General features: G+C 41.3%; 1 protein-coding gene across 3 annotated transcripts in view; it reads left to right on the forward strand.

Annotated features, from left to right (window-relative positions):
* Positions 1-26,970, forward strand: part of LOC132396863 (choline transporter-like protein 1) — a 116,587-nt gene that overhangs the window by 78,251 nt on the left and 11,366 nt on the right. For all 3 annotated transcript variants that reach the window (XM_059974871.1, XM_059974870.1, XM_059974872.1), the window contains 5 exons: positions 353-486; positions 5,666-5,852; positions 14,371-14,536; positions 15,560-15,716; positions 16,089-16,172. In XM_059974871.1, the coding sequence (XP_059830854.1) occupies positions 353-486; positions 5,666-5,852; positions 14,371-14,536; positions 15,560-15,716; positions 16,089-16,172 (728 nt within the window). The remainder of the gene's footprint in view (positions 1-352; positions 487-5,665; positions 5,853-14,370; positions 14,537-15,559; positions 15,717-16,088; positions 16,173-26,970) is intronic.

The following is a 26,970-nucleotide window of genomic DNA, read 5'->3' on the forward strand; positions in this document are numbered from 1 at the left end:
TCATGTTGTTCATGCTATTCTCTTTCATCTTCCAAATTTTTGTCAGCATTGGCTATGCTTTCTGCCTCCCATCATCATTTGCAGGACATAATTATTTCCCAGCTAAATGTTGCATTACATTTGATTTCAGTAAATGATTCAATTTCACATGTTACTTCTTGTTCACTGAGACTAAATATTTTCTTGAACCAGAATGCTATTGGATTTGAATTTCTTGCACTTGTGTTGAAATTTATTCATGGTCCACTCAGAAACTTTGAAGTCATTTTAATTTTGTTATTTTTTTAAATAAAGCTTTTGACCTTAACAACACACACTCCCCACCTCCACTCCACCCCTCCTCTCATTTCAGGTGGCACAGCTGTCCTTTGGTATTTCTATGCTGATCAGAAAAAATCACTCCAAAAGGAGCAGCATCAAAATGATGTGGGAGAAGATAATGTTAAAGCCTTATTGGTGTCTGCCATTGCTGCAACAGTTGTCACAGTGAGTTTTGCATTTAAAATAAATTGTGACTGATTTCATTGAAATACTAGAATGACTTAAGAATTGAGAGCTTTTACCTGCAAGGAAAAGTGGAATGGATTGCTTTGGGTAAGACAAGTCTAATGTACAATCTCTCAGTTAATGTTATGGTTCTATAGTGTAAAAGAAGATTAAGAGCCCTTTCTTTGAGATTCACTAAACTGTGAAAAGGTTGGAGAGACTAAATATGGAGAATATTTTACCATTTCTGGAGAAGGCTAGCATCAAGGGCAATAAGCCTGTGACTGTCAGTAATACATCCCATACCTAATGAATGAGAAACTTGTTTACCCAGAGAGTACTAGGAATATGGTTATAGTGATGATGTGCAGTAGTTAAATGCAAATAAGAAATAGCCAAATATAGGTTTGAATGAAGCAAAGTGTTTAAACAGTAATGTTGTTGTGAGCCTGTTGTTTATTTTTGTTTTGGAAATATGGAATGTTTTATAATACTTCTTAGCTGACATTCAGGGGGTCTGGCTTTGGTCACAGGCAAACCCCAACCTTTCCCTTGCTGGCTACAAGAGCTACTTCAGGGCGTGGGATTTCCTCACAGGATCCTGGAGCCTGATGGTTTCTCAGACCATGTCACTGGACCCCAAATGAGATTCGCCACATCTGTTTCTCACAAGTACAGGAGTGGATGGACTGCATGTGCCTGGAATTGTATGACATAATCTAGCACTGTGCATTGAATGCTTTCTTCGAGTTAGAAATTTCTCCATCTGAAATATAGAATCTGTAAATGTTTTGTAAAGTTCTTTGGTGGTTCAGGTTTCTACTATAGGTGGTCCAGGATTCAGCTCCAAACAGGAATATAGAAAGGTCAACTGCTCTACAGATCAAATCTTTTGTTGTGACTTACAGGTCACAGTCTTCGAAGACTCTTTTCCTTAATGTTGCAAAGGCTCTACTGGCACTACTTAGCTGGTGGTTGATCTGTGAGTCAATGGCTGCTTTTAAGGAGAGAATGCTGCAATCTTTAATTCTTGCTGAGCAAATATTTGGCATTGGATCACTTATGCTGATAGGAACCTCAAGTTTGTTGTTATCACACTTCTCAAGGCCACTAATGATAGTATATTAAAATGAGAACAGTGAAGATTGCAAGATTTGTATGCTAATTATTAGGTGCAACCATTATTAACACAGAGTAGTCAGATGTGGGAATTCAGGATACCTGACAGTTTCCCTGATGGCTACATCAGAGGGAAGAGTACCCAACTTCATTGCCTAACTGACCCAGTCAAGCAGTTGGAGCTGGAGTTGGATGTACTCAGGATCATTCAGGAGGCTGAAGATATTACAGATAAGACTTCTGAAGAGGTGGTCACACCCAGAGTCCAGGCTTTGGACAGCAGCTGGGTGACCATCAGGAGAAGTGAGGAGATTTAAAAAGTCAGTGCAGGGTTCCTCTGTGACCATTCTCCTCAGGAACAAGTAATCTTTGGATACTGCTGGGGCATGACCCATCAGATAATGGTGGCAGTAGTCAGGCTGATGGCACTGTGGCTGGCTCTGAGGCTTTACAGGAAGGGCAAAGTCAGGCAAGGTAGTAGTTATAGGGAACAATGGTTAGGGGGACTGAAAGGAGATACAGTGCCACTAGGATGCTGTGTTGCTTCCCGGTTGCTATGGTCCTTGATGTATCTCAAGGGGGAGGGGGAGCAGTCAGGGGTTGTGGTGCATATTGGCACCAATGCCATAGACAGAAAAGGGGAAGAGGTCCTACACAGTGAGTATATAGAGTTAGGGAAGAGACTGAAGAGAAGGACTTCCAAGGTTGTAATCTCCAGATTACTGTCAGTGCCATGGGCTAGTGCAGGTGGGAATGGGGTGAAAGCATAGATGAATGAGTGGCTGTAGAGATGGTGAATGGGACAAGATTTTGATTTCTTGGATCACTGGAACCTTTTCGGGGGAAAGGGTGACATGTATAAGAGGGAGGGTTTGCACCTGAACTGGAGGGGGACCAATATCCTGGCCAGGAGGTTTGCTGATGCTCGGAAGAGTTTAAACTAGTTTTGCAGAGGGCTGGGAACTGGAGCAGCAGTTCAGTAAGTAAAGAATTGGACAGGAAGGTAGATGTCAGGGAAAGTATTGAAAGGCAAAATCAAAATAACAGGTATGATGGGTTGGATAGTTTGAAGTGTGTATATTTTAATACTGGGAGTGTTATGGGTAAGAGTGATGAACTTAGAGCATGGACCAGTACATGAAATTACGATATTGTGGCCATTACTGAAACTTGGTTGAGAGATGTGCAGGAATGAGTGACTAATCTTTTCGAAGTTTTAGAAAAGATAGAGGAGGAGATAAAAGAAAGTGGTGGAGAGTTGCACTAATATCACAGCTGCACTTGGGAGACATAACGGTGGGGCCAGACATTGAATCCATTTGAGTAGAGCTCAGGAATAGAAAGAGTGTACTGATATGATTATACTACAGATCCCCCAAGTGGCCACCAGAGCATTAAGGAACAGACATGTAATCAGATTAAAGAAATATGTAAAAACAATAGGGTTGTTGGCATGGGGGAATTTTAACTTCCCTAACACAAACTGGGACCTTCTTAGTGCAAGGGGTTTACATGGAGCAGAATTTGTTAAACGTATCCAGGAAGTTTTCTTAAATAAGTATGTGGATGGTGCAACAAGAGGAGGGACTTACTGGTCCTGGTGTTAGGTAATGAGCCTGGCCAGGTGACTGTCCTTTCAGTGGGTAAACAGTTAGGGAACAGTGACCACAGCTCCTCAACTTTCAGGACAGCTATAGATAAGGATAGGTGTGGTCCTTGTGGGAGAGTTTTAAATTGGAGTAGGGCAGATTATGAGAGCATTAGGGAGGAACAAAGAAGTGTTGATTGGGGCACTTTTTCTCTGGCAAGTCCACATCAGACATGTGGAGGGTGGTTAAATACCAATTGCATAGAGTACAGGAAAGGTATGTTCCTGTTAGAAGGAAGGACAGGCTGGAAAGATGAGAGGACCTTGGATGTCCAGAGAAGTGATAAATTTAGTCAAGATAAAAAAGGAAAAGTATGTAAAGCTTTGAAAATTAAGATCAACCAAAACACATGAGGAGCATAAAGAAGCAAGAAAAGAACTAAAGAAGGGAATTAGGAAAGCCAGGAGGGACTGTGTAAAGTCCTTGGCAAGTAGGATTAAGGTGAATCCAAAGTCATTCTATACTTCAAAAGGATAACTAGGGACTGGGTGTGAACACTCAAGGATAAAGGGTGGAACATTTGCTTGGATGTGGAGAATGTGAGTACTTCAGTATTCACCAGGATGAGTCTCACATCAGTTGTAGGGACATTACTAGAGAAAATTCTTAAGGATAGGATATATAAGCATTCGGAAACCTAATTAGGGAGAACCATTATGGCTTTGTATGTGGTAGGTCATGCTTTACCAATTTGATTGAGTTTTTTTGGACGGGGTGACAAGAAAGATTTGTTAGAGTAGGGCAGTGTACGTTGGCTACATGGATTTAGTAAGGTGTTTGACGAAGTTCCTCGTGGGAGGCTAATCCAGAAGATTAAGATGCATAGGGTCCATGGCAGATTGGCTCTTTGGATTCAGAAATGGCTTGTGCATAGACGACAGAGTGTAGTGGTTGAAAGGACTTATTTGACGTGGAAGTCTGTAATTAGTGGAGTTCCGCATGGATCGATGCTGGGACCTTTGCAGTTTGTGATGTATATAAGTAACCTGGATGAGAATGTAGTTGGGTGACTTAGGAAGTTTGTGGATGATAGCAAGATTGGTAGAGTTGTGGATAATGTAGAAGACTGGCAAAGAATACAGCACAAGACAAGAGCAAAACCTTTAACAATGTAGCTGAGCAGAGATCTTGGGATCCAAGTGCATAGCTCCCTGAACACAGGTTGATAAGATGGTTAAGAGGGCTTATTTGCTTTTATTAGTTGAGGCACTGAGTTCAAAAGTCAAGAGGTTATATTGCAACTTTATAAAGCTCTGGTTAGGCCACAAATGAAGTATTGTATACAGTTCTGGTCACTCCACTACAGAAAGGACGTTGAGGCTTTAGTGAAGGTGCAGAAGAGGTTTACCAGGATGCTGCCTGGTTTAGATGGCATGTGCTATCGCGAGGCTGGATAAAGTTGGGTTGTTTTCTCTGGAGCACTGGAGATCTGATAGAGGTTTACAAGACTATGAGAGGCACAGATAGAGTGGACAGAGAGTATCTGTTTCCCAGGGTTGAAATGTCTAATACTAGAGGACATGCATTAAGAGGATGTGGGTTCAAGGGGGGTGTGAGGGGTAAGTTTTTACTCAAGAGAGGCCTGGCTGCCTAAAATGCACTGCATGGTATGGTGCTAGAGGCAAATACATTAGAAGCTTTAAAGAAATGTTTGGATAGGCACATGGATGTAAGAAAGATGGAGGGATTTGAATCCATAGGAGGGATTAGTGTTTGGGTTTTTTAAAATTTGCTTTTTAGCTGGTTCAGCACAACATTGTGGGCTGGATGGCCTGTTCCTGTTGCTGTACTGTGTTTTATTTTGGAGAATGGTTTTTGGTGGATCGCTGCACTGGATGCAGTGGGATGCAGACCTTTGGTAGTAGAAAAAAAACAATCCTTTCAGTGGCCACCATCTTTTTTTCTTTATAATTGCAGATATAATTTGCCATATATTCTCATATGCAATGTACTTTGAGTGAAACAGGTTTTGGCTTCATTGCAGCAACCAACCTTCATTTGAAACTAAGGAGCTGAAGATTCCCTGTCCTTGATTTCTACTATAGTAGAAAGTCCTTTCAGTTTCTGTTAAGTAATTAACAGACTCCTCTTCCTTCTGCCCCTAAATATCTTGGACTAAACCTCATTTGGTAGACAGAAGGTTGGGCTTTAAAATTTCCTCCAAGTCTTCAGATGGTTTTAAGTCCAGTATAGACCTTAAGTCAATACTACAAGTTTCATATTATCCTGGAAGTCTGTACAAATTTTTGTATCTGTTATAAGTAGTTTAAACAATATTTCAGGATAGTGTCTTGACTTTTGGGGGACTAATGATTTGTACTTCAATGCATTGCTGTTCCTCCACTGCTATTCATTCATATTAGAAGCATGGATAATGAAAGGAAACTAATTTATAATCTATTATTTTGTAGGTTGTTTTACTGCTGTTAATGCTAATAATGAGGAAGCGTGTGGCCCTTACAATTGCCTTGTTCCACGTGGCGGGAAAAGTGTTCACTCACATTCCACTTCTCATCTTCCAATCACTCTGGACCTTCATTGCCTTGGCACTTTTTTGGGTCTATTGGATTGGAGTGCTCTTCTTGTTGGCCACAGCAGGTAGGGTTATGCCTGTTCAGAATTTATTTCTGTAACCTAAGTTGTCACATTTTTGTTATTTTCTTCAGTTCTTCCCATTATTATATGGAAGATCTGAGCATCTTTGCACTCAATAAACCAATTCCAAGAAATGGTTTCATATTTACCATATATTCCGGAGTATAAGCCGACCCCCCATTTTCAAGGTTAAAAAAGTGACTTTTTTACAAACTCCATTTCCAGAAAAGTTGGGATATTTTCCAAAATGCAATAAAAATAAAAATCTGTGATACATTAATTCACATGAACCTTTATTTAACTGACAAAAGTACAAAGAAAAGATTTTCCATAGTTTTACTGACCAACTTAATTGTCTATTGTAAATATACACAAATTTAGAATTTGATGACTGCAACACACTCAACGAAAGTTGAGACAGAGGCATGTTTACCATTGTGTTACATCACCTTTCCTTTTAATAACACTTTTTAATTATTTTGGAACTGCGGATACTAATTGTAGTAGATTTGCAATTGGAAATTTTGTCCATTCTTGCTTGATATAAGACTTCAGCTGCTCAACAGTCCGTGGTCTCCGTTGTCTGATTCTCCTCTTCATGATGCGCCATACATTTTCAATAGGAGATAGATCTGGACTGGCAGCAGGCCAGTCAAGCACACACACTCTGTGTCTACAAAGCCACGCTGTTGTAGCCCGTGCAGAATGTGGTCTGGCATTGTCCTGCTGAAATAAGCATGTTACGTCCTGGGAAGAGACGTCACCTTGATGGAAACATATGTCTCTCTAAAATCCTAATATACGCCTCAGAGTCAATGGTACCTTCACATACATGCAACTCACCCATGCCGTGGGCACTGATGCACCCTCATACCATCACAGATGCTGGCTTTTGCACCTTTTGCTGATAACAATTAGGATGGTCGTTTTCATCTTTGGCATGGAGAACTCGACACCTGTTTTTTCTGAAAACTAGCTGAAATGTGGACTCTTCTGACCACAGCACACGGTTCCACAGTCTTTCGGTCCATCTGAGATGAGCTCCGGCCCAGAGAACTTGCCAGCATTTCTGCATAGAGTTGATGTTTGGCTTCGTCCTTGCGTAATACAGTTTCAAGTTGCATCTCTGAATGCAGCGACGGACTGTGTTAAGTGACAATGGTTTTCCGAAGTACTCCCGAGCCCAGGTGGCTATAATTGTCACAGAAGCATGATGGTTTCTTAGGCAGTGCAACCTGAGGGCTCGAAGATCATGCACATTCAACAGTGGTTTCCAACCTTGCCCTTTACGCACTGAGATGTCTCTGAATTCTCTGAATCTTTTCACAATATTATGTACTGTAGATGTTGAAAGACCTAAATTCTCTGCAGTCTTGCATTGGGAAATGTTCCTTTTGAACTGACTAACAATTCTCTCAAGAATTTTGGCACAAAGGGGTGAGCCACAACCCATCCTTGCTTGCAAAGACTGAGCCTTTGATGGACGCTACTTTTATACCCAGTCATGATACCTCACCTGCTACCAATTAGCTGCTTAATGTGGAGTCTTCCAAACCGGTGATACTTGAATATTCCTTGCACTTTTCAATCTTATTTTAACTCTGTCCCAACTTTTGTTGAGTGTGTTGCAGCCATCAAATTCTAAATTTGTGTATATTTACAACGGACAATTAAGTTGGTCAGTAAAACTATTGAAAAATCTTTTCTTTGTACTTTTGTCAGTTAAATAAATGTTCATGTGAATTAACATATCACAGATTTTTGTTTTTATTGCATTTTGGAAAATATCCCAACTTTTCTGGAAACGGGCTTTGTATGTTACCTTCGTGTAAGCCGACCCCTTTAGTAGAGGTTTTTGATTTAACCACACAAGATCTCACATGCCGGTACTCAGCTTTGCAGGGTCCAGACCCCGGAAATTTTGTGAACCAGTACCTGCTAAGAAAACAGGCCTACACACTGTAGAGCATTATAAGCAAATTCTTAATAGATAAATCAGAGAGGGAATTTTTGGATTAGGTTTCCAATGGACAAGAATGCTCTGAAATGTAACCCCTGTGAAACTATTTAGCGCCTATCGTAATCTCGTTAAAACATAACACGGGGTGGCGGGATCAGTACATGTACTCAGTATTGAGTTTGTGACCACCATGTACAAAAGATTAAAACGAATGCGATATGATGCTGGCTTCAAGCTGAAGGTTGTTGATTTTGCTAAAGGAACAAATAATCCTGCCGCTGCTAAGAAGTTTAGTGTGAGTGAGAGAGTGGAGAAAGGCAGAGGACACGCTGAGGGAAATGCCAAAGACAAAATGGGCAAACTGCGGGAAAACATGTCAGTGGCCAAAGCTGTAAGAATAAGTTTTAGAGTGGGTGAATCACCAATGATCGTCCGGATACATTGTTACCAGAGAAATGATTCAAGTTCAAGCGTTGAAATGCGACGAAAAACACTGTGAGGTCAGCGAAAATTTCAAAGCTACACGAAGTTGGTGCACCCCAATTATGAATAGATGTAATCTTATGTTGAGACAAAAGACAAAGATTGCTCAGAAAATTCCCACGGGGTGTTGTTTACGTTCAAGAACGCTGCTGGATGGACGAAGCAGGTTGCTTGAAGTGGGTTAAAGAGGTGTGGTGTCGACGTCCTGAAGGTTTCAGGAAAGAAAAGTCATTACTTGTCTGGGACATGTTCAAAGCACACTTGTCAGGTGAGACAAAAGCAGTATTGAAAGCTAAAAATACGGACATTGCAGTCATCCCTGGTGGTTTGATGCCTGTGTTGCAGCCACTAGATGTCATTTTAAACAAACCAAACAATTCATGCGTTGGCAGTGGAACCAATTTGACTCAAAAACAGCCAGTAAATACGACCTGTCTTCTGTGTATTCGTTTTTCCAAAGTTGGCACCCTCTGTATAAGCCAACCTCCTAATTTTAGGACCAGAATTTAGGGCCAAATTTTCAGCTTATACACCAGAATTTACGGTACTCTTTGTAGAAATTGATGGGACTTTTGTTTGTAAAAAAACAAAGATCTTTGTGAAGAGCAAATTGTGGATTATATTTGTACATTTTTTTTTACATAGGGATGATGAATATCTTGAGTTACAAGACGTGTATAGTGAAATAAATTTGGATCAATCTTTCATCCTCTGAGTCTTCAAATTATAGTGTTTTTACCCATACAGCTGTATGGAGAGAAAAGAATTAGGAAATTCAAACCTAACCTTTTGCATGCTTAATTGTAAATAGTTTGTAATTGTTGCTGGGAAATAGTTGTCCTTATAGAGTCATAGAAGATACAACAGCACAGAAACAAGCCCTTTGGCTCTCTTGGTCTGTGCTGAGCCATTAATCTGCCAAGTCACATCCACATGCACCCACCTGCACCATAGCCTTCCATACCACTCCCATCCAAGTACCTATCCAAATTTTTCTCAAATACTGAAATCGACCCCACTTCCATGCTCTCATCACCCTCTGAGTGAACATTTCACCTTTCACTGTGAACCCTTGTTCTAGTCTCACATAACCTCAGTGGAAAAAGCCTGCTTGCATTTACCCTGTCTATACCCCTCATAATTTTGAAAACCTCTATCAAATCTCCCCTCAGTGCTCTACGTTCTAGGGGATAATGTCCAAGTCCATTCAATCTTTACACGTAACTCAGGACACAGCAACATCCTTGTAATTTAAAAAAAATTCTTTCAAACTTATTTACATCTTTCTTGAAAGTAGTTGACTAAAACTGTTCGTGATACCCCAAGTTAGGCCTTACCAATGTCTTACAATTTCAGCATAGCATCCCAACTTCTGTACTTGATACATTGATCTATGAAGATCAATTTACAAAAAGCTTTCCTTATGACTCTACCTACCTGTGATGTCACTTCCAAGAAGTACTCCCAGATACCTCTGTTACTCCCAGAACTCCTCAGTGCCTTACGGTTCACCTACTCTCCTTGGTCCTCCCAAAGTGCAACACTACATTTGTTTGCATTAGATTCCATCTGTCATTTTCCAGCGTGTTTTTCCAGCTGGTCCATGACCTTGCTGCTGCATTGTCTCACATCTATAGACTCTGAGTCCATCTCCCGAATAAATACAGATGTAAAAGATCCACACGTACATTGCCACTTCAACCTTCCAAAGGACTAATTTTGTCTCTTGCTATCCTTGTGCTCTTAATATAAATGTAGAAGCTGTTAGGAATCTCCTTCACCTTGTTTGCTAGGGAAATTCACATCTTCTTTTAGCCCTTCTGATTTCCTTATTAAGTGTTCTCTTGCATTTCTTATACTCCATTTCAGGTGCAAACCATCCCTTCTGTACAGTTCCACCATCCCTGGAAGATAGCTCAATGATACAAAAATCTGAAAACAGCCCTCCTGCACCAACTTATTAGCCATGTGTTAAACTGTAAAACCTTTCTATTTCTGACCTCACTAGCATGTGGCATGGGTAGCAGTCCTAAGATTGCATCACTAGAGGTTCTGTCATGTAACTTAGTACCAAACACCCTGAACTCAATTTGCAGGATCTTTTCTCCCATCCTACCCTTGTCATTGCTACCAGCGTGGACCATGACTTTTGGCTGCTCACCCTCCCACAAGACTGCTGTGGACTCGATCTAAGGTATCCCTGACTCAGGTACCCAGGGAGTAACAACCCATCCACGAATCTTGTTCTCATCCATAGAGCCTCCTTTCTGTTCTCCTAATCAACAAATCCTCAATCATTACAGCTAGCCATTTCTCCCTCTTTCCTTCAGAATGATGGTTTAGAAACATCTTCAAGCCTTAATTAGTAAGTTGAAGTGATGGAGGAAATGGTGTAAAACACAAGGTTAGAAATTTATTCTTTAAACATAGAAATCAGATAACATACTACTGTTTGCAACAGCCAAGATGGACAAACTTGAATGCAACTCCACTTTTTCAATGTCCAGGTAGGCCCATTTTGTCTGCCTGCTCCTGACCCACTGAACTCATGTCTGCATACGTCAGCTTCATTCTATCCCCCTTGGTTCCGTTCATCCCTACTTGCATATGTGACACTTCACATTCCCTCAATCACCTCAACACTTTTCAATTCCCTGAGCCAGACTGCCTGATTTTTACCACGGATGTCCAGTCTCTATACACGTCTATCCCCCCCATCAAGAACACCTTAAAGCTCTCCACTTCTTTCTGAACAAAAGACCTAACCGCTTCCCCTCAACTACCACCCTCCTCCATCTGGCAGAATTAGTCCTCACCCATGGCAGTTTCTCCTTCTGCTCCTTCCACTTTCCTCAATCAAGGGGTAGCCTTGGACACCCACACAGGCCCCAGCTATACCTGCCTGTCTGTTGGCTATGTAGAACAGTCCATGTTCTAATCCTTCCCAGGTAACACTTCCCAACTCTTTTTGTACCACACTGACAACGGCATAGATGTTGCTTCATTTACTCATGCTGAGCATGTCAATTTCATCAACTTTGCCTTGAACTTCCACCCTGCCCTTAAATGTACTTGGTCCTTTTCTGACAACTGTTTCCCCTTTCTCGATACCCCTGGAAAAAAACTGTCTACCAACATCTTTTATAAACCTAACAATTCCCACTGCTATCTTGACTGTACCTTTTCCCATCCTGTCTTCTGTAGCAACGCTATTTCCTTTTCTCAGTTCCTTCAACTTTGCTGCATCTCTTGCCAGGATGAAGTTTTCCTTTCCAAGACATTAGAAATGTCGTCATCCTCCTCCAAAGAATGGTTTGGTGTACACCTATACCATTGATGCTGCCCTCCCTACATCTCCTCCATTTCTTTGACATCCATGCTCACTCTGTCTTCCTGTCACCTTAACAGGGATAGAGATCCCCTTGTCCTTGCCTGCCACCCCATGAGCTTCCACATCCAACACATCATTCTGTGCAACTTCCATCATTTTAAACAGGATCCTACCGCTAAACACATTTTTACCTCCCGCCCCCCTACCCATCCACTCTCTGCTGTCTACAGGGATCATTCCCTCTATAATTCCTTTGTCCATTCCAGTTTTTGTTTTCCTTCCCTCTTCCCTCTTCTGTTTTCCTCTCTGGTGTCTTACCTCTTCTCCTCAGCTGCCTGTCACCTCCCCATGCTTCCTCTTGCTTCCCTTCATCCTATGGTCTACTCCCATTAGATTTCTTCTTCTCCAGCCCTTCACCTTTCTAATCCACTTGGCTTTACCTGTCACCTTCCAGAGTCCACCTTTCCGTTAGTCCACCTTCCCCTCCCCCTGCCTCTTTATTCTGGTGTTTTCCATCGTCCTTTCCAGACCTGAAGTGTGGTCTCGGGCCAAAACGTCAACTGTTTATTCATTTCCATGGATGCTTCCTGAACTAGGGAGTTACTCCAGCATTTTATAGATAATGGGTGCAGGACTAGGCCATTCGGTCCTTCGTGCCAGCACCGCCATTCACTGTGATCATGGCTGATCATCCACAATCAGTACCCCATTCCTGTCATCTCCCCATATCCTTTGACTCTGCTATCTTTAAGAGCTCTATCTAACTCTTTCTTGAAAGCATCCAGAGAATTGTCCTCCACTGCCTTCTGAGGCAGAGCCCACAGATCCATAACTCTCTGGGTGAAAAGGTTTTTCCTCAATTCTGTACTAAATGGTCTACCCCTTATTCTTAAACCGTGGCCTCTGGTTCTGGATTCCCCCAACATGTTTCCTGCCTCCAGCATGTCAAATCCCTTAATAATCTTACATGTTTCAATCAGATCCCCTCTCATCCTTCTAAATTCCAGTGTATACAAGCCCAGTTGTTCCAATCTTTCAACCTATGACAGTCCCGCCATCCCGGGATTTAACCTCGTGAATCTACGCTTCACTCCCTCAATAGCAAGAATGTTCTTCCTCAAACTTGGAGACCAAAACTTCACACAATACTCCAGGTGGGGTCTCACCAGGGCCCTGTACAACTGCAGAAGGACCTCTTTGCTCCTTTACTCAACTCCCCTTGTTATGAAGGCCAACATGCCATTAGCTTTCTTCACTGCCTGCTGTACCTGCATGCTTACTTTCAGTGACTGATGTCACGTTGTACTTCCCCTTTTCCTACCTTGACACCAATCAGATAGTAATCTGCCTTCCTTTTCTTACCACTTTGGATAACCTCACAGTTATCCACATTAAACTGCATCTGCCCACTCACCCAACTTGTCCAAGTCACCGTCCGTTCAAATAACATCCTCCTCATATTTTTTACACTGCCACCCAGCTTTGTGTCATCTGCAAATTTGCTAATGTTACTTTTAATCCCTTCATCTAAATCATTAATGTATATTGTAAATAGCTGCGGTCCCTGCACCGAGCCTTGCGGTACCCCACTAGTCACTGCCTGCCATTCTGAAAAGGTCCCGTTAATCCCTACTCTTTTTTTCCCTGTCTGCCAACCAATTTTCTATCAATGTCAGTACCCTACCCCCAATACCATGTGCTCTAATTTTGCCCACTAATCTCCTATATGGGACCTTATCAAAGGCTTTCTGAAAGTCCAGGTACACTACGTCCACTGGCTCTCCCTTGTCCATTTTCATAGTTACATCCTCAAAAATTTCCAGAAGATTAGTCAAGCATGATTTCCCTTTCATAAATCCACGCTGGCTCAGACGGATCCTGTTACTGCTATCCAAATGTGCTGTTATTTCATCTTTTATAATTGACTCCACAAATTTTGTTTGTATGTTGCTCCATTGTTTTGTGATGCAGTTCAGAGGATGGTTATTTCAGATCAAATTAATATGTCAGTAGATTTCCTCTGTATAAAACATGAATTGTTTGCTTGCATTCCATTAAGCATCCATAGGCATAATTTATTTTCTGGTATGTGGATGGAATTTTGACCCCTTTCAGTATTGTGTACATACTGGTAAACAATGGCAATTCAAAACAGCACATTTGTTTTTATGGGCTTAATGTTTAAACAATGACTGGAGAAAATATGAAAATGCTGAAGCCTTGATTTGACAAGTTCTGTAGTCAGGTTGTTCCTATATTTCTCTTTTTAAAAACATCACTCACTTAACTTGTACATTACCTTCAGTTGTGTATTTAATATTTCAATAATCCTGTGGGTGGGGGTGTGTGTATGTGTACATATATACATATGTGTGTGTACATGTATATATGTATATCATGTAAAAGTACATTAATTGCATACATAAGCATGCTACCACATGATACATGCATGCTTCAGTAAAAGTAACACCAAGTAAGTCAGACATGAATTTTTGGACTCCTCTCTTTTCCCTTGAATTGTTTTAATATTTTGAAGTTACGAAACGTAACACCTTCCATCTTTTAATTGTAATTCCTGGTTCTCTAACTTTTTGTTTTCATTGTTCTCAACTGCCATTTGCTCTTGGCAGTACTTTACTTTTTAGCCTCATTGTACATTTAATTAATTTTCAAAATATGCAACTAAACTTGAAACCACAATTTGTTTCTTCTGCTCCCACTCCCCACTATCACCTTCTCTATTCTAGGCTATCCTGAAAAGAAAGACTCAGATTATGTTGAATTTAAAGTTTCTGGCCCTCTGCAGTACACTTGGATTTATCATCTAGTTGGCCTCATTTGGATCAGTGAGTTCATACTGGCCTGTCAACAGATGACTATTGCTGGAGCTGTAGTAACTTACTATTTCACAAGGTAAAAGCTTAATAATACTAAGAAAACACACAATACATATAAATACATAAGATAGCTTATATACATAGATTATACGTATATCCATAAAGTGATGACAGGCTGATGAGGTGACTCACTGAAAATGATAAAATGGTGGAGTTGGTGGGTGGAGGTTGTTCATCAGTCTTGCTGCTTGGAGAAAGTAACTAGTTTTGGGTCTGGTGATTGTGGTGTGGATGACTGTAACCTCTTCCCAATAATCCATTTGCAGGGCATGTTGGATCCTTTATAATGTGGTATACATTCCTGTGACTGCATGGGTTTCCTTTGGGTGCTCCTGTTTCTTCCCATAGTCACTGATTTGTAGGTTGATTGATCATTGTAAATCATCCTGTGATTAGGCTAGGATTAAATTGGGGGATTGCTGGGCGGTGTGACTCAAAAGGCCCACGCTGCACTGTATCTCAATAATAACAATAAAATATAGATGAACTAAAGGCATAAATCTAAAATCAATTTAAGGTCCTGATTTAACTTTTCAATCCAAATTGATAATCACATTCAGCAATAGGGTTGTACTAGGTGATCAGCTTTGGCTGTTGGAAAACTCAGAAGCATGTTACCAACCTACTCTAGCCTTTCAGTTTAGTACATTATGAACCTGTTGCCTGCCTCTGTGCCCAAAGGAACAGCAAGAGGTTAAATGTGCTCATAACTAACATATAGCACATTCTATGCTGCACTGAGATAAAACAAAAATGTGACCTACACTGCAATTTATGAGCTAGCCATCAGTTCATCCATTATATTCTGTCAGTTACACAAACCAAACCAAGTTCTGAAATATTTAAAATAGTTAAAATTTTCTGATAGCATGTGACTTGAGTGGGGCTGATTTTAATTGTTGAATTTTGCTACTAAAATTCTAAGGTGAAGTTCTGCTCAATGGGCATGCATTTATCTACTGGAATTCTGATGTAATAAAGTGCCTGTGCTTCTCAATTGATCACACTCCAATTACTACTTTTATCGGAATTTACTCAGAGACAAAAATGACTTGCCTGCAATGCCAATCCTATCTTCCATGCGACGACTGATTGTGTACCACCTGGGAACAGTAGCCAAGGGTTCCTTCATCATCACTTTAATAAAAATCCCACGAATGATCCTTGTGTACCTTCACAGCCAACTCAAAGGCAAGGTAAGTTTATTGTCATCTGATTGTACATGTATATAACCAAACGAACAACATTCCTCCGGACCACAGTGCACCCACATAGCATATATCACACACTGCACATAAACCAAAATATTATACTATTAAGTAAGATCATAAAATATAATTCAAAATATATGTAGTAATATGCAGCATGAGTAAACAGTACAGTAAACAGCTCACTGTCCTTGTGATGTGACCTCAGTAATGGCAGGGTAGTTATTAGTCTCACAGTTTGAGAGAAGAAGCTGTTACCCAGTCTGGCAGTCCTAGTCCTGATTCAACATCACATTGCTGTAAGTGAAACTAAGTTTTGTCATATTTAAAGGTGTTTTATTACCTTTGTTTAAAATCTAGGAAAATGCCTTTGCAAAGTGCTTGCTGAAAGCATGTATGTGCTGCCTATGGTGTTTGGAAAAGTGCCTGCTCTATCTCAACAGGGTAAGTTCTCCTCATTTTAATTTTGTTTTAATTTACTTTTAAGTCAGTCTAACTGACTTCTTTTGGAAGCCTCTGGACAAGTTATGACAAGAATGTAAACAAGTCATAGCTTAAAAAAAATCTTGAGAATGTATGAATGAAGTGTATATCCTTCTGACTATTGTGCAAGTTACTTATTACTTTTGTCATGATTTGGTTGTGCTTCTTGCTGTTCTGAAAAAGGTATTAAGCTGTTTTATGTACAATGTACGGTGCCTTGAAAAATAATTCAGCTCCCCCCCCCCCCCCGCCAACCCTTTGTTTGGATAAATGAGTATTACAACCAGGGACTTCGATCAATTTAACTGAAAATGTTTGTGTGTGAATCACATACTGGTTTTTTTTCCATAGCCCAAAAAAAAAACAAGGGAAATTTTAAAGTATGTAAAATTTAAAAATACAAAAATTGAAATGTCAGCAGTTCAAAGGTATTCTTCCCCCTTTCTTCACTTCTTATTTGAACCACCTCTCGCAGCTATTACAATCAGTAGTCTTCTAGAATAAGTTTCTATTAGATTTGCATAATGTGATGCAACAAGATTTGCTGATCCCTCCTTGCAAAATTGTTCAAGATGTGCCAGATTAGTTAGGGAGTGGTGGTGGACAGCAATCTTGAGGTATTGCCAGAAGATGTTTGTTTGGGCTAAGGTCAGGTCCCTGACTGGGCCATTCAGGGGCATCAATTTTCTGTTTTGGAAGCCACTCCGTGGTCACTGTGGCAGTGTGCTTTGGGTTGCTGTCCTGGTGAAAGATGAAATTCCTCCCCAGTTTAAGCTTTCTGGCAGAGGCTTGCAGATTTTCATCCAGGATCTCTGTGTATTTAGCAGCATTCATCATCCTATCACTTCTAACCAGATTTCTATTCCTTGCAGCTGAAAAACATCCCCATTGCATGATGCTGCCTCCACCATACTTTATTGTAGGGTGCTAGCACCTGGTTGATGCACAACATTAGATTTATGCCACACGTACCGCCAAAAGAAAACACATCCTTCTCCTTGCTTCTCTGTGAAGACTTTGCTAAGTGTCACTTAGAAGATACTGTAAAGATGTAGTAGAAAGTCTTGTGGTTGGTTGAGACTAAAGTGGAATTTTTTGGCCTCAACACTATGTGATATGTGTGTTATAAATCTGATTGGAGCTCAGGGCCTTTCAGGACATTTTAATGGGTTTCAAACATACGATCTATTAGGCACTTGGCAAAAGCCAATAATGAAAAGTTAGGTTTAAGTGGAGTGACCGTCATGGGAGTGGCTATTGTTCCTATCTTACTTTGTCTATTATTACATAGCTAGTGCAGTGAGAATGGGTCCAGGGTTAGTGGTATGTGCTTTATCTGGGATGTGGGAAATCTCTAGTCTCTGTGATAGCTACACCTGCATGGGGTGCATCCAGCTGCAGCTCCTTGCCAGCCATGTTAGCTTGTTGCAGTTGAATGATTTTTGGCTTATATAGGAGAATGACGTGATGGGAGCTACAGGGAGGTAGTCACCCTTCAGTTGAAGGCAGGTAGCTGGGTGACCGTCATCACAGGAAAAGGGGATAGGACAACAGTGCAGAGTACCACTGTGGCCATTCCCCACAATAATAAGTACCACTTCCGATAATATGGAGGTGAGGGGAGGAGAGGGAATCAACTTAGCAGGGGAAAGCTGTACACTGAGTCTGGCACTGTGGCTTAGAAAGGAAGGGAAAGGTGGAGTGCAGTAGTGAAGGGGATTCCACTGTTACAGGAGCAGACAGGAGATTTGTGGACATGAAAGAGACACCCAGATGGTACGTTGCCTTCCAGGTGCCAGGGTCAGGGATGTCTTGGATTGGGGCTACAGCATTCTAAAGTGAGAGAGTGAACAGCCAGAAGTCATGGTACATATTGGTACCACCAACACAGGTAGGAAAAAGGATGAGTTCCTGAAGAGAGAATATCGGGAGTTAGGTAGAAAGCTGAAAAGGAGGAACTCATGGATAATAATCTCTGGATTGCTGCCTCTGCCATGCCCCAGTGAGTGTAAGAATAGGATGATTTGGCAGATGAATGCATGGCTGAGGAATTGGTGCAGGTGGCAGGAATTGGGATCTCTTCTGGGGAAGGTATGACATGGTACAAAAAGGACAGGTTACACCTGAACTTGAGAGAGACCAATATCCTTGTGGGTAGGTTTGCTAGAACAGTTAGAGAGGATTTAAGCTAACTTGGCAAAGGGATGGGATCCAGAGTACTGAGCTGGAGGATGGGCTGCTGTTATAAAAGTAGATGCAGTGTGTAGTAAGTCTGTGAGGAAGGATAGGCGGATGATAGGGAAAAATTGCAGTCGGAAGTGAGATGAGCTAAAATGCTTCCTTAAACTAAGTAGGCTCAACGGTTCAACTGTTTAGAAAACTGAGGATAAAGTAAAAGGGAAGGAGAGGTTATGAAAGTCTCCAGAATAAATAAAATGCCAAAATGTTTAGCAAGGGATCAGAATTTAACTTTTGGTAGCATGGAGGCAAATTTGAAAAAGGTGATGTTTACGGGGATGAAGATGTTATTTTGGAATGCGCAAGGTATATGGAATGAGATAGATCATCTTGTAGTGTAATTAAGAAATTGGCAGTTATATTGTTATGGGCATCACCGAGTCGTGGCTGAAAGAAGATCATAGTCAGGAGCTTAACATTCTAGGATAGACATTGTATTGGAAGAACAGGCAGGTAGGCATAGGGGTGGGCAGACTTTGTTGGGAAAAAATTAAATCAAATCTGGAATTCCTGGGGGGAAGGAACCAAACTGAAGAGATAGAGGAAGGGACGGTTGGCTCACAAATAGAGAAAACTTGTAGACAGTGTGGGAGGGAAAATAGCTAAGTGATAGAGAAGGGATACGCTTAGACTGATGGTTTGAGATGTGTCTATTTTAATGCTAGGAGTATCATGAACAAAGCAGATGAGCTTAGAGCATGGATCAGTACTTGGAGCTGTGATGTTGTGGTCATTACAGAGACATGGATGGCTCAAGGGCAAGAATAGTTACTTAAAGTGCCAGGCTTTAGATGTTTCAGAAAGGACAGGAGGGAGGCAAAAGAGGTGGGGACGTGGCACTGCTGATTAGAGATAGTGTCATAGTGCAAAAAAGAAGGAAGTCATGGAGGGATTGTCTACTGAGTCTCTATGGGTGGAAGTTAGGAACAGGAAGGGGTCAGTAACTCTACTGGGTGTTTTTGATAGACTGCTCAGTAGTAACAGGGATATCGAGAAGCAGATAGGGAGACAGATTCTGGAAAGGTGTAATAACGGTTGTTGTGGTGGGAGATTTTAATATCCCGAATATTGATTGGCATCTCCCTAGAGCAAGGGGTTTAGATAGGGTGGAGTTTGTTAGGTGTGCTCAGGAAGGTTTCCTGACACAATATGTAAATAAGCCTACAAGAGGAGAGGCTGTACTTGATCTGGTATTCGAAAATGAACCTGGTCAGATGTCAGAACTCTCAGTAGGAGAGCATTTTGTAGATAGTTATCACGATTCTGTCTCCTTTGCCGTAGCATTGGAGAGGGATAGGAATAGACCTGTTAGGAAAGCGATTAGTTGGAGTAAGGGGAAATATAAAGTTATCAGGCAGGAGCTTGGAGGCATAAATTGGAAACAGATGTTCTCAGGGAAATGTACGGCAGAAATGTAGCAAATGTTCAGAGGATATTTGCGTGGCATTCTGCATAGGTATGTTCCAATGAACCAGGGAAAGGGTAGTAGGGTACAGGAGCTGCGGTGCACAAAGACTGTTGAAAATCTGGTCAAGAAGAAAAAACAGCTTACAAAAGGTACAAAAAACTAGGTAATGATAGAGATCTAGAAGATTATAAGGCTAACAGGAAGGAGTGAAATTAAGAGAGCCAGAAGGGGCCATGAGAAGTCCTTGGTGAGCAGAATTAAAGAAAACCCCAAGGCATTCTACAAGTATGTGAAGAGCAAGAGGATAAAATGTGAGAGGACTAATCAAGCGTGATAGTGGAAAAGTTTATATGGAACTGGAGGAGCTACTTTGCTTCAGTATTCTCTAAGGAAAAGGATCTTGGCGATTGTAAGGATGACTTACAGTGGACTGAAAAGTTTAGCCATATAAACATTAAGAAAGAGGATGTGCTGGAGCTTTTGGAAAGCATAAAGTTAGATAAGTCACCGGGATCAGACGAGATATATCCTAGGCTACTGTGGGAGGCAAAGGAGGAGATTGCTGAGCCTCTGGCAATGATCCTTTGCATCATCAGTGGGGACGGGAGAGGTTCTGTATGATTAGAGGGTTACAGATGTTGTTCCCTTATTCAAGAAAGGGGGTAAAGATATCCCAGAAAATTATAGACCAGTGAGTCTTATTTTGCTGCTTGCTAAGTTGTTGGAAAAGATCCTGAGAGGCAGGATTTATGAAAATTTGGAGAGGCATAAAATGATTAGGAATTGCCTGCATGACTTGGTCTAAGGCAGGTCATGCCTTACGAGCCTGAATGAATTTTTTTGAGGATGTGACTAAACACATTGATGAAGGTAGAGCAGTAGATGTAGTGTATATGGATTTCAGCAAAGTATTTGAAAAGGTACCCCATGCAAGGCTATCAAGAAAGTAAGGAGGCATGGGATCCAAGGAGACATTGCTTTGTTGATCCAGATCTGACTTGCCCACAGAAAGCAAAGGGTGGTTGTAGACGGGTCATATTCTGCATGGAGGCTGGTGACAGGTTGTGTGCCTCAGGGATTTGTTCTGCAACCCCTTCTCTTTGTGATTTTTATAAATGACCTGGATGAGGAAATGGAGGAATGGGTTAGTAAATCTGCTATTGACACAAAAGTTAGGGATGTTGTGGATAGTGTGGAGGGCTGTCAGAAGTTACAGTGGGACTTTGATAGGATGCAAAACTAGGCTGTGAAGTGACAGACGGAATTCAACTCAGATAAGTGTTAGGTGGTTAATTTTGATAGGTCAAATATGATGGCAGAATATAGTAGAATCAGAGGAATCTTGGGGTCCGAGTGCATAGGACACTTAAAGTTGCTGCGCAGGTTGGCTCTGTATTTAAGAAGGCATATGGTGTATTGGCCTTCATCAACTGTGGGATTGAGTTTAAGAGCTGAGAGGTAATGTTATAGTTATATGGGACCCTGGTCAGACCCCACTTGGAGTTCTGATCAACTCACCACAGGAAGGATGTGGAAACCATAGGAAAGGTTCAGAGGAGATTTACAAGGATGTTGCCTGGATTGGGGAGCATGCCTTATGAGAATAGGTTCAGTGAACTTGGCCTTTTCTCTTTGGAGCAATGGAAGATGACAGGTGACCTGATGGAGATGTATAAGCTGATGAGAGGCATTAATCATGTCGCTTGTCAGAGGCTTTTTCCCAGGGCTGAAATGGCTAGCACGAGAGGGCACAGTTTTAAGGTGCTTGAAAGCAGGTACAGAGGAGATGTTAGGAGCAAGTTTTTTTTACACACAATGGTGAGTGCGTGCAGTGGGCTGCCAGTGACAGTAGTAGAGGTGGATACGATATTGTCTTTTAAGAGACTTCTGGATAGGTACATGGAGCTTAGAAAAATAGTGGGCTATGGGTAACCCTAGGTAATTTCTAAAGTAAGTACATGTTCAGCACGGCATTGTGGGTTGAGGAGCCAGTATTGTGCTGTAGGTTTTCTATGTTCCTAAATCCTTAGAAAGAGGTAACAAAGGATCAGAAATTATGGAATCTTTGTAGATAAAGTTAAGAATCTGAAAGGGTAAGAAGACCCTGATGGGAGCTATATACAGATCTCCGAAGAGTAGCCAGGATGTGCAGTACATACTACAACAAGAGATAAGAAAAAGCCATGTAAGAAGAGCAATGTTATGGTAATCACATGGGTGGGGTTTCAATTTGCGGTTAGATTGGGAAAATCAGGTTGGTGCTGGATCCCAAGAGAAGGTAAAAGTAGAATTTTACAGGTTGACCCCCGTCCCCTGGGAAAAGTATTGGGTGTTGTGTAATCAACCAAATTGGATCAGAGCCTAAGGTAAATAACCTTTAGGCAGCAGTGATCATAATATGATAGAATTCACACTGCAGTTTGCAAAGGAGAAGCTCAGTTCAGGTGTATTAGTATTACAGTGGAGGAAAAGGAACTAAAAAGGCACGAGGAAGGAGCTGGCCAAAGTTAGGGGACGCTAGCAATTATGGTGGCAAGACAGCAATGGCTGGATTTTCTGGGAGTAATTTGGAAGCCACGAGAAATAAGTAACAAAGAAAAAGAATTATTCTAAATGGAGGAGAGTCAGTGGATGATGTTTACTTCGTTTTTCAAAAAGTCTTTGACAAGATGCTGTACATTAGGCCACTAAACAGAATAAGAGCCTATGGTATTACAACAAAAATAATAACATGGATAGAAGATTGGCTAACTGGCAGGAGACAAAGAATGGGAATAAAGGGGGTTTTTTCAGTTCGGCATCTAGAGACTAGCGGTGCACTCCAGAGTTGGTGTTAGAGCAGCTTCTTTGTATGTTTTATGTCGATGATTTGGATGACAGAATTGATGACTTTGTGGCCAAATTTGTGGATCTTTCAAATATAGGTGAAGAAGCAGGAAGTCTACAAAATGACTTGGACAGATTTGAAAAATGGGTAAAGAAATGGCAGAAGGATTAAAGTTTAGGGAAATGTGTGGTCATGCGCTTTGGCAGAAAGACTAAAGGTGCAGACTCTGTTCTGAATGGGAAGCAAATTCAGAAATCTGAGCAGCAAAGGGTTTCGGGAGGCCTTGTGTAGGATTCTTTACAGGTTACCTTTCAGGTTGAGTCAGTGGTAAGAAAGTCAAATGCAATGTAAACCTTCATTTTGAAATGAGTGACATATAAGAGCAAGGATGTAATGGTGAGGCTTTATACAGCATTGCGTCAACCACACGGAGTATTGTGAGAAGTTTTGAGCTCCCTCTCTTACAGACAGTGTGCTGGCATTGGAGAGGGTCCAGAAGAGGTTTGCAAGTATGATCCTGGAAAAGAAAGGGTTAATATATGAGGAGCATTTGATGGCTCTGTACCTGTACTCGCTGGAGTTCAGAAGAATGTCGGGGGCGGGAGGAGAGATTCTTATTGAAACCTAAAGAATATTGAAAGGCCTAGATTGAGTGGATGTGGAGAGAATATTTCCCATAGTGAGAGAATCTCGGACAGGCACAGCCTCAGAATAGAAGGATGTCCCTTCAGATGGAGATGAGGAGGAATTCTTTAGTGAGAAGGTGATGAATCTCTGGAATTGATTGTCACATATGACTGTGGAGGCCAAGTTATAGCTATTTTATAAAGTGGAATTTGATAGGTTCTTGATTAATAAACATTTGAGGGAGAAAGGAACGTGGGCTTCAGAGGGATAATAAATCAGCCATGATTGATTGAGGGTGCAGACTCGATAAGCTGAATTACCTAATCTCATCCTATTTCTTATAACCTTAAATATTCAAGGACATCTTTAACCTACTGTGGCCTCCAATTTCCACTTGCTTCAGAATGGGTAGCTGCCATTCTGGTGCATAAGAAGAGTAGGCTGAGTTGTTTCAGTGACTATCAATCACCCAGTCTTCCCATTTGCCATAATGAAGTGCTTCAAAAAGTTGGTTATAGCTAGAATGACTTGGACCTGCTATAATTTGCCCACCACAGCAACAGGTCTACAGCAGATATGATCTCACTGGCTCTCCACTTTGCTTTGGAGTGTCTAGACAACTACAAAACATTCTTGAAGTTACTAAATACTGATTGCAGCTCTATTTTCAATGCTACCATTCCCTCAGTACCAATAACTGAGCTTCAAAACTTGTGCCTCTGTACCTCCCTCTGCCTCAACTCTCTTATTAGGAAGACACAGTCAATGCCAATATATAATACACCTTATGCCCTGACTGTGTATACTTGGTAGGGCACTGAAAACCTGTGCCAATCAACTGGCAGGCGTGTTCAAGGACAACTTTAATCTCTCACTGCTGCAGTCGGAGGTTCCCACCTGCTTCATAAGGATGACAATCATGCCATGGCCCAAGATGAGCTGCCTCAACAAATATCGCCCAGTTGCACACACACCTACTGCGATGAAGCGCTTTGAGAGGTTGTTCATGACTGAAATCAACACTTGCTTAAGTGAAGACTAGCTGCAATTTGCCTATCGCCAAAATAGATCTGCAGTGGATGCAATCTCATTGGCTCTTCACTTGGCCTTGGATCATCTGGACGATAGCAATACCTACATTAGGCTGCTTTACTTTCAACACAATGATACCCTCAGTTCTAACCAACAAGCTCTAAAACCTGGGCCTCTGTAGCTCTCACTGCAAATGGATTCTTGATATCCTCATTGGGTAACCAGTCAATGCAGATCTGAAATAATATTTTGCCAATAATCAGCACTGACACACTGCAAGGATGCGCGCTTAACCCACTGCTTTACTTTTTCTAAGCCCATGACTGCGTGGCTAGGCACAACTCAAATGCCATCCATAAATTTGCCAATGATGCAACTAGTGGAAGGGGTGAGCACTGTCAGGTTTCTGGATGTCAACATCTTTGAAGATCTAACCTGGGCCCGACATATTGAGGCAATTACAAAGAAGGCTTGTCAGCAGCCTTATTTCATTAGTTGTTTGAGGAGATTCGGTATGTCACCACAGATTCTCACAAATGTTTGCAGATGTGCTATGGAGAGTATTCTAACTGGTTGCTCCATCTGGTATGGAGGGGCCACGGTACAGGATCAGAAAAGCTGAAGAAAGTTGTAAACACAGTCAACTTCATCATGGGCACTATCCTCCACAGCATGCAGGGCATCTTTAAAATGTAATGCCTCAAAAAGACGGTATCTGCCTTTAAGGACCTCTATCATCTAGGACATGTTCTCTTATTGCCACTCTCAAGGAAGAGGTAAGGGTGTCTGAAGACACATGTTGAACATTTAAGGAACATCTACTCACCCTCTGCTATCAGATTTCTGAATAGACAATGAACCCATATACACTACATCACTTTTTTCTCTTTTTTTGGCTGTTGTGCAGCTTATTTAATATATATATTTCCTATTGTAATTTATAGTTTTAATAATTGTGCATAGCAAGGTCCCGCTGCTGCAAAACAACAAATTTCATGAAATATGCCAGTGATATTAAATCTGATTCTGATTAACATCTCCCTTGCTGACTATCAACACAACACAAGCATACCTCAAGTATATGTACTAAGCCCACTGCTATACTTTCTCTACTCGGACTGTGTGGCTAAGCATGGCACAAACACCATATAAACATTTGTTGATGACACCGCTGTTGCTTGGGGAATCTTAGATGGTGATAAGGAACTTTCAGTAGTGAAATAAATATGAGAAAATCTGCAGATGCTGGAAATCCAAAGCAACACACACAAAATACTGGAGAAACTCAGCAGGCCAGGTAGTATGTATGGAAAAGAGTATGATAGTTTGCGTATGGAAGGTTTGAGCCGAGCCCTTTCATTAGTGCTGACGAAGGGCCTCAGCTCTAAATATTGCCAGCTTACTCTTTTCCATAGATGCTACCTGGCCTGCTGAGTTTGTTAAGCATTTTGTGTGTGTTCTAAGGGTGAAATAGATCAGCAGGTTAAGTGGTGTTGCAACAGCAACCTCATGCTCACCTCCCATCTGGTAGGTGCTACAGGAGCCTCCGCTCCCGCACCAGCAGGCACAGGAGGAGCTTCCTCCCTGAGGCTGTGACCCTGCTGAACCACACATCACAGCGCGAAGCAGTATTGCACCCATATTGTAGTGTCTCCGTAATTTTATATTTGTGTGCTGTAGCACTTACTTTTTATTTGCAGTTATTTTGTAAATAACACTATTCTTTGCATTTCTGGTTAGATGCTAACTGCATTTCATTGGCTTTGTATCTGTACTTGGCACAACAACAACAAAGTGGAATTTAATCTAATCTAATCTAATCTAATCTAATCTAAATGCTCAATGTCAGCAAGTCCTACGAGCTAATTGTGGACTTCAGGACAGGGAAGTCAAGAGAGCACACACCAGTCCTCTTTACGAGCTCAGCGATGGGAAGTTCCTGAACGTCAATATTTCAGACAATCTATCCAGGCCCCAAGACATCAGTGTAATCCAGAAAAGAGACACTCCAGTGATTCTACTTCGTCTGTCTGAAGAGATTTAGCATGTCCACCAATTACTCTTGTACATTTATATAGATATACCTAGAGAAAATTCTAACTGCACCACAAGCAGGTACAAAGCCTTCAACATGCAGGACTGAAAGAAACTGCAGGGGATTGTGGGTCAGCCAGTTCGATCACAGGCGCAGCCCTCATCATCATCAAGGACATCTTCAATTGGCAGTGCTTCAAGACGGCGGCATCCATCATTGTTGTTTTTGCTAATAATCGTCGCTTGTATCTGGCTAAAAAGCTGCAAGCCTGCTGTTCCAGTAGCCACTCTTGTTACTAACGTAAGAAAGCCCTATTCCTATCTAACCTATGATTCAACTGGGTTTCTGTTGCCAATGATTGCTTAATTTTCAGGAATAGAATCACCTTTAATGTTAGTCAGATCAGTGATTCCTGCCAAGAGGAATTTATAATCACCAAGCTGATTGTTCCATTTACAATATTCCACATTTCAGGGATTTCTCTGGACAAATCCCAAGAGGGAATTTTTCTTTTAATCTATGGAATTACTTAATAATCTGTTTATTAATTTGAAAGCTGGGTATCTGAAATAACAGCTGGAACTATTCAAGT

The sequence above is a fragment of the Hypanus sabinus genome, chromosome 7, assembly GCF_030144855.1.
Source record: "Hypanus sabinus isolate sHypSab1 chromosome 7, sHypSab1.hap1, whole genome shotgun sequence".
NCBI lineage: Eukaryota > Metazoa > Chordata > Chondrichthyes > Myliobatiformes > Dasyatidae > Hypanus > Hypanus sabinus.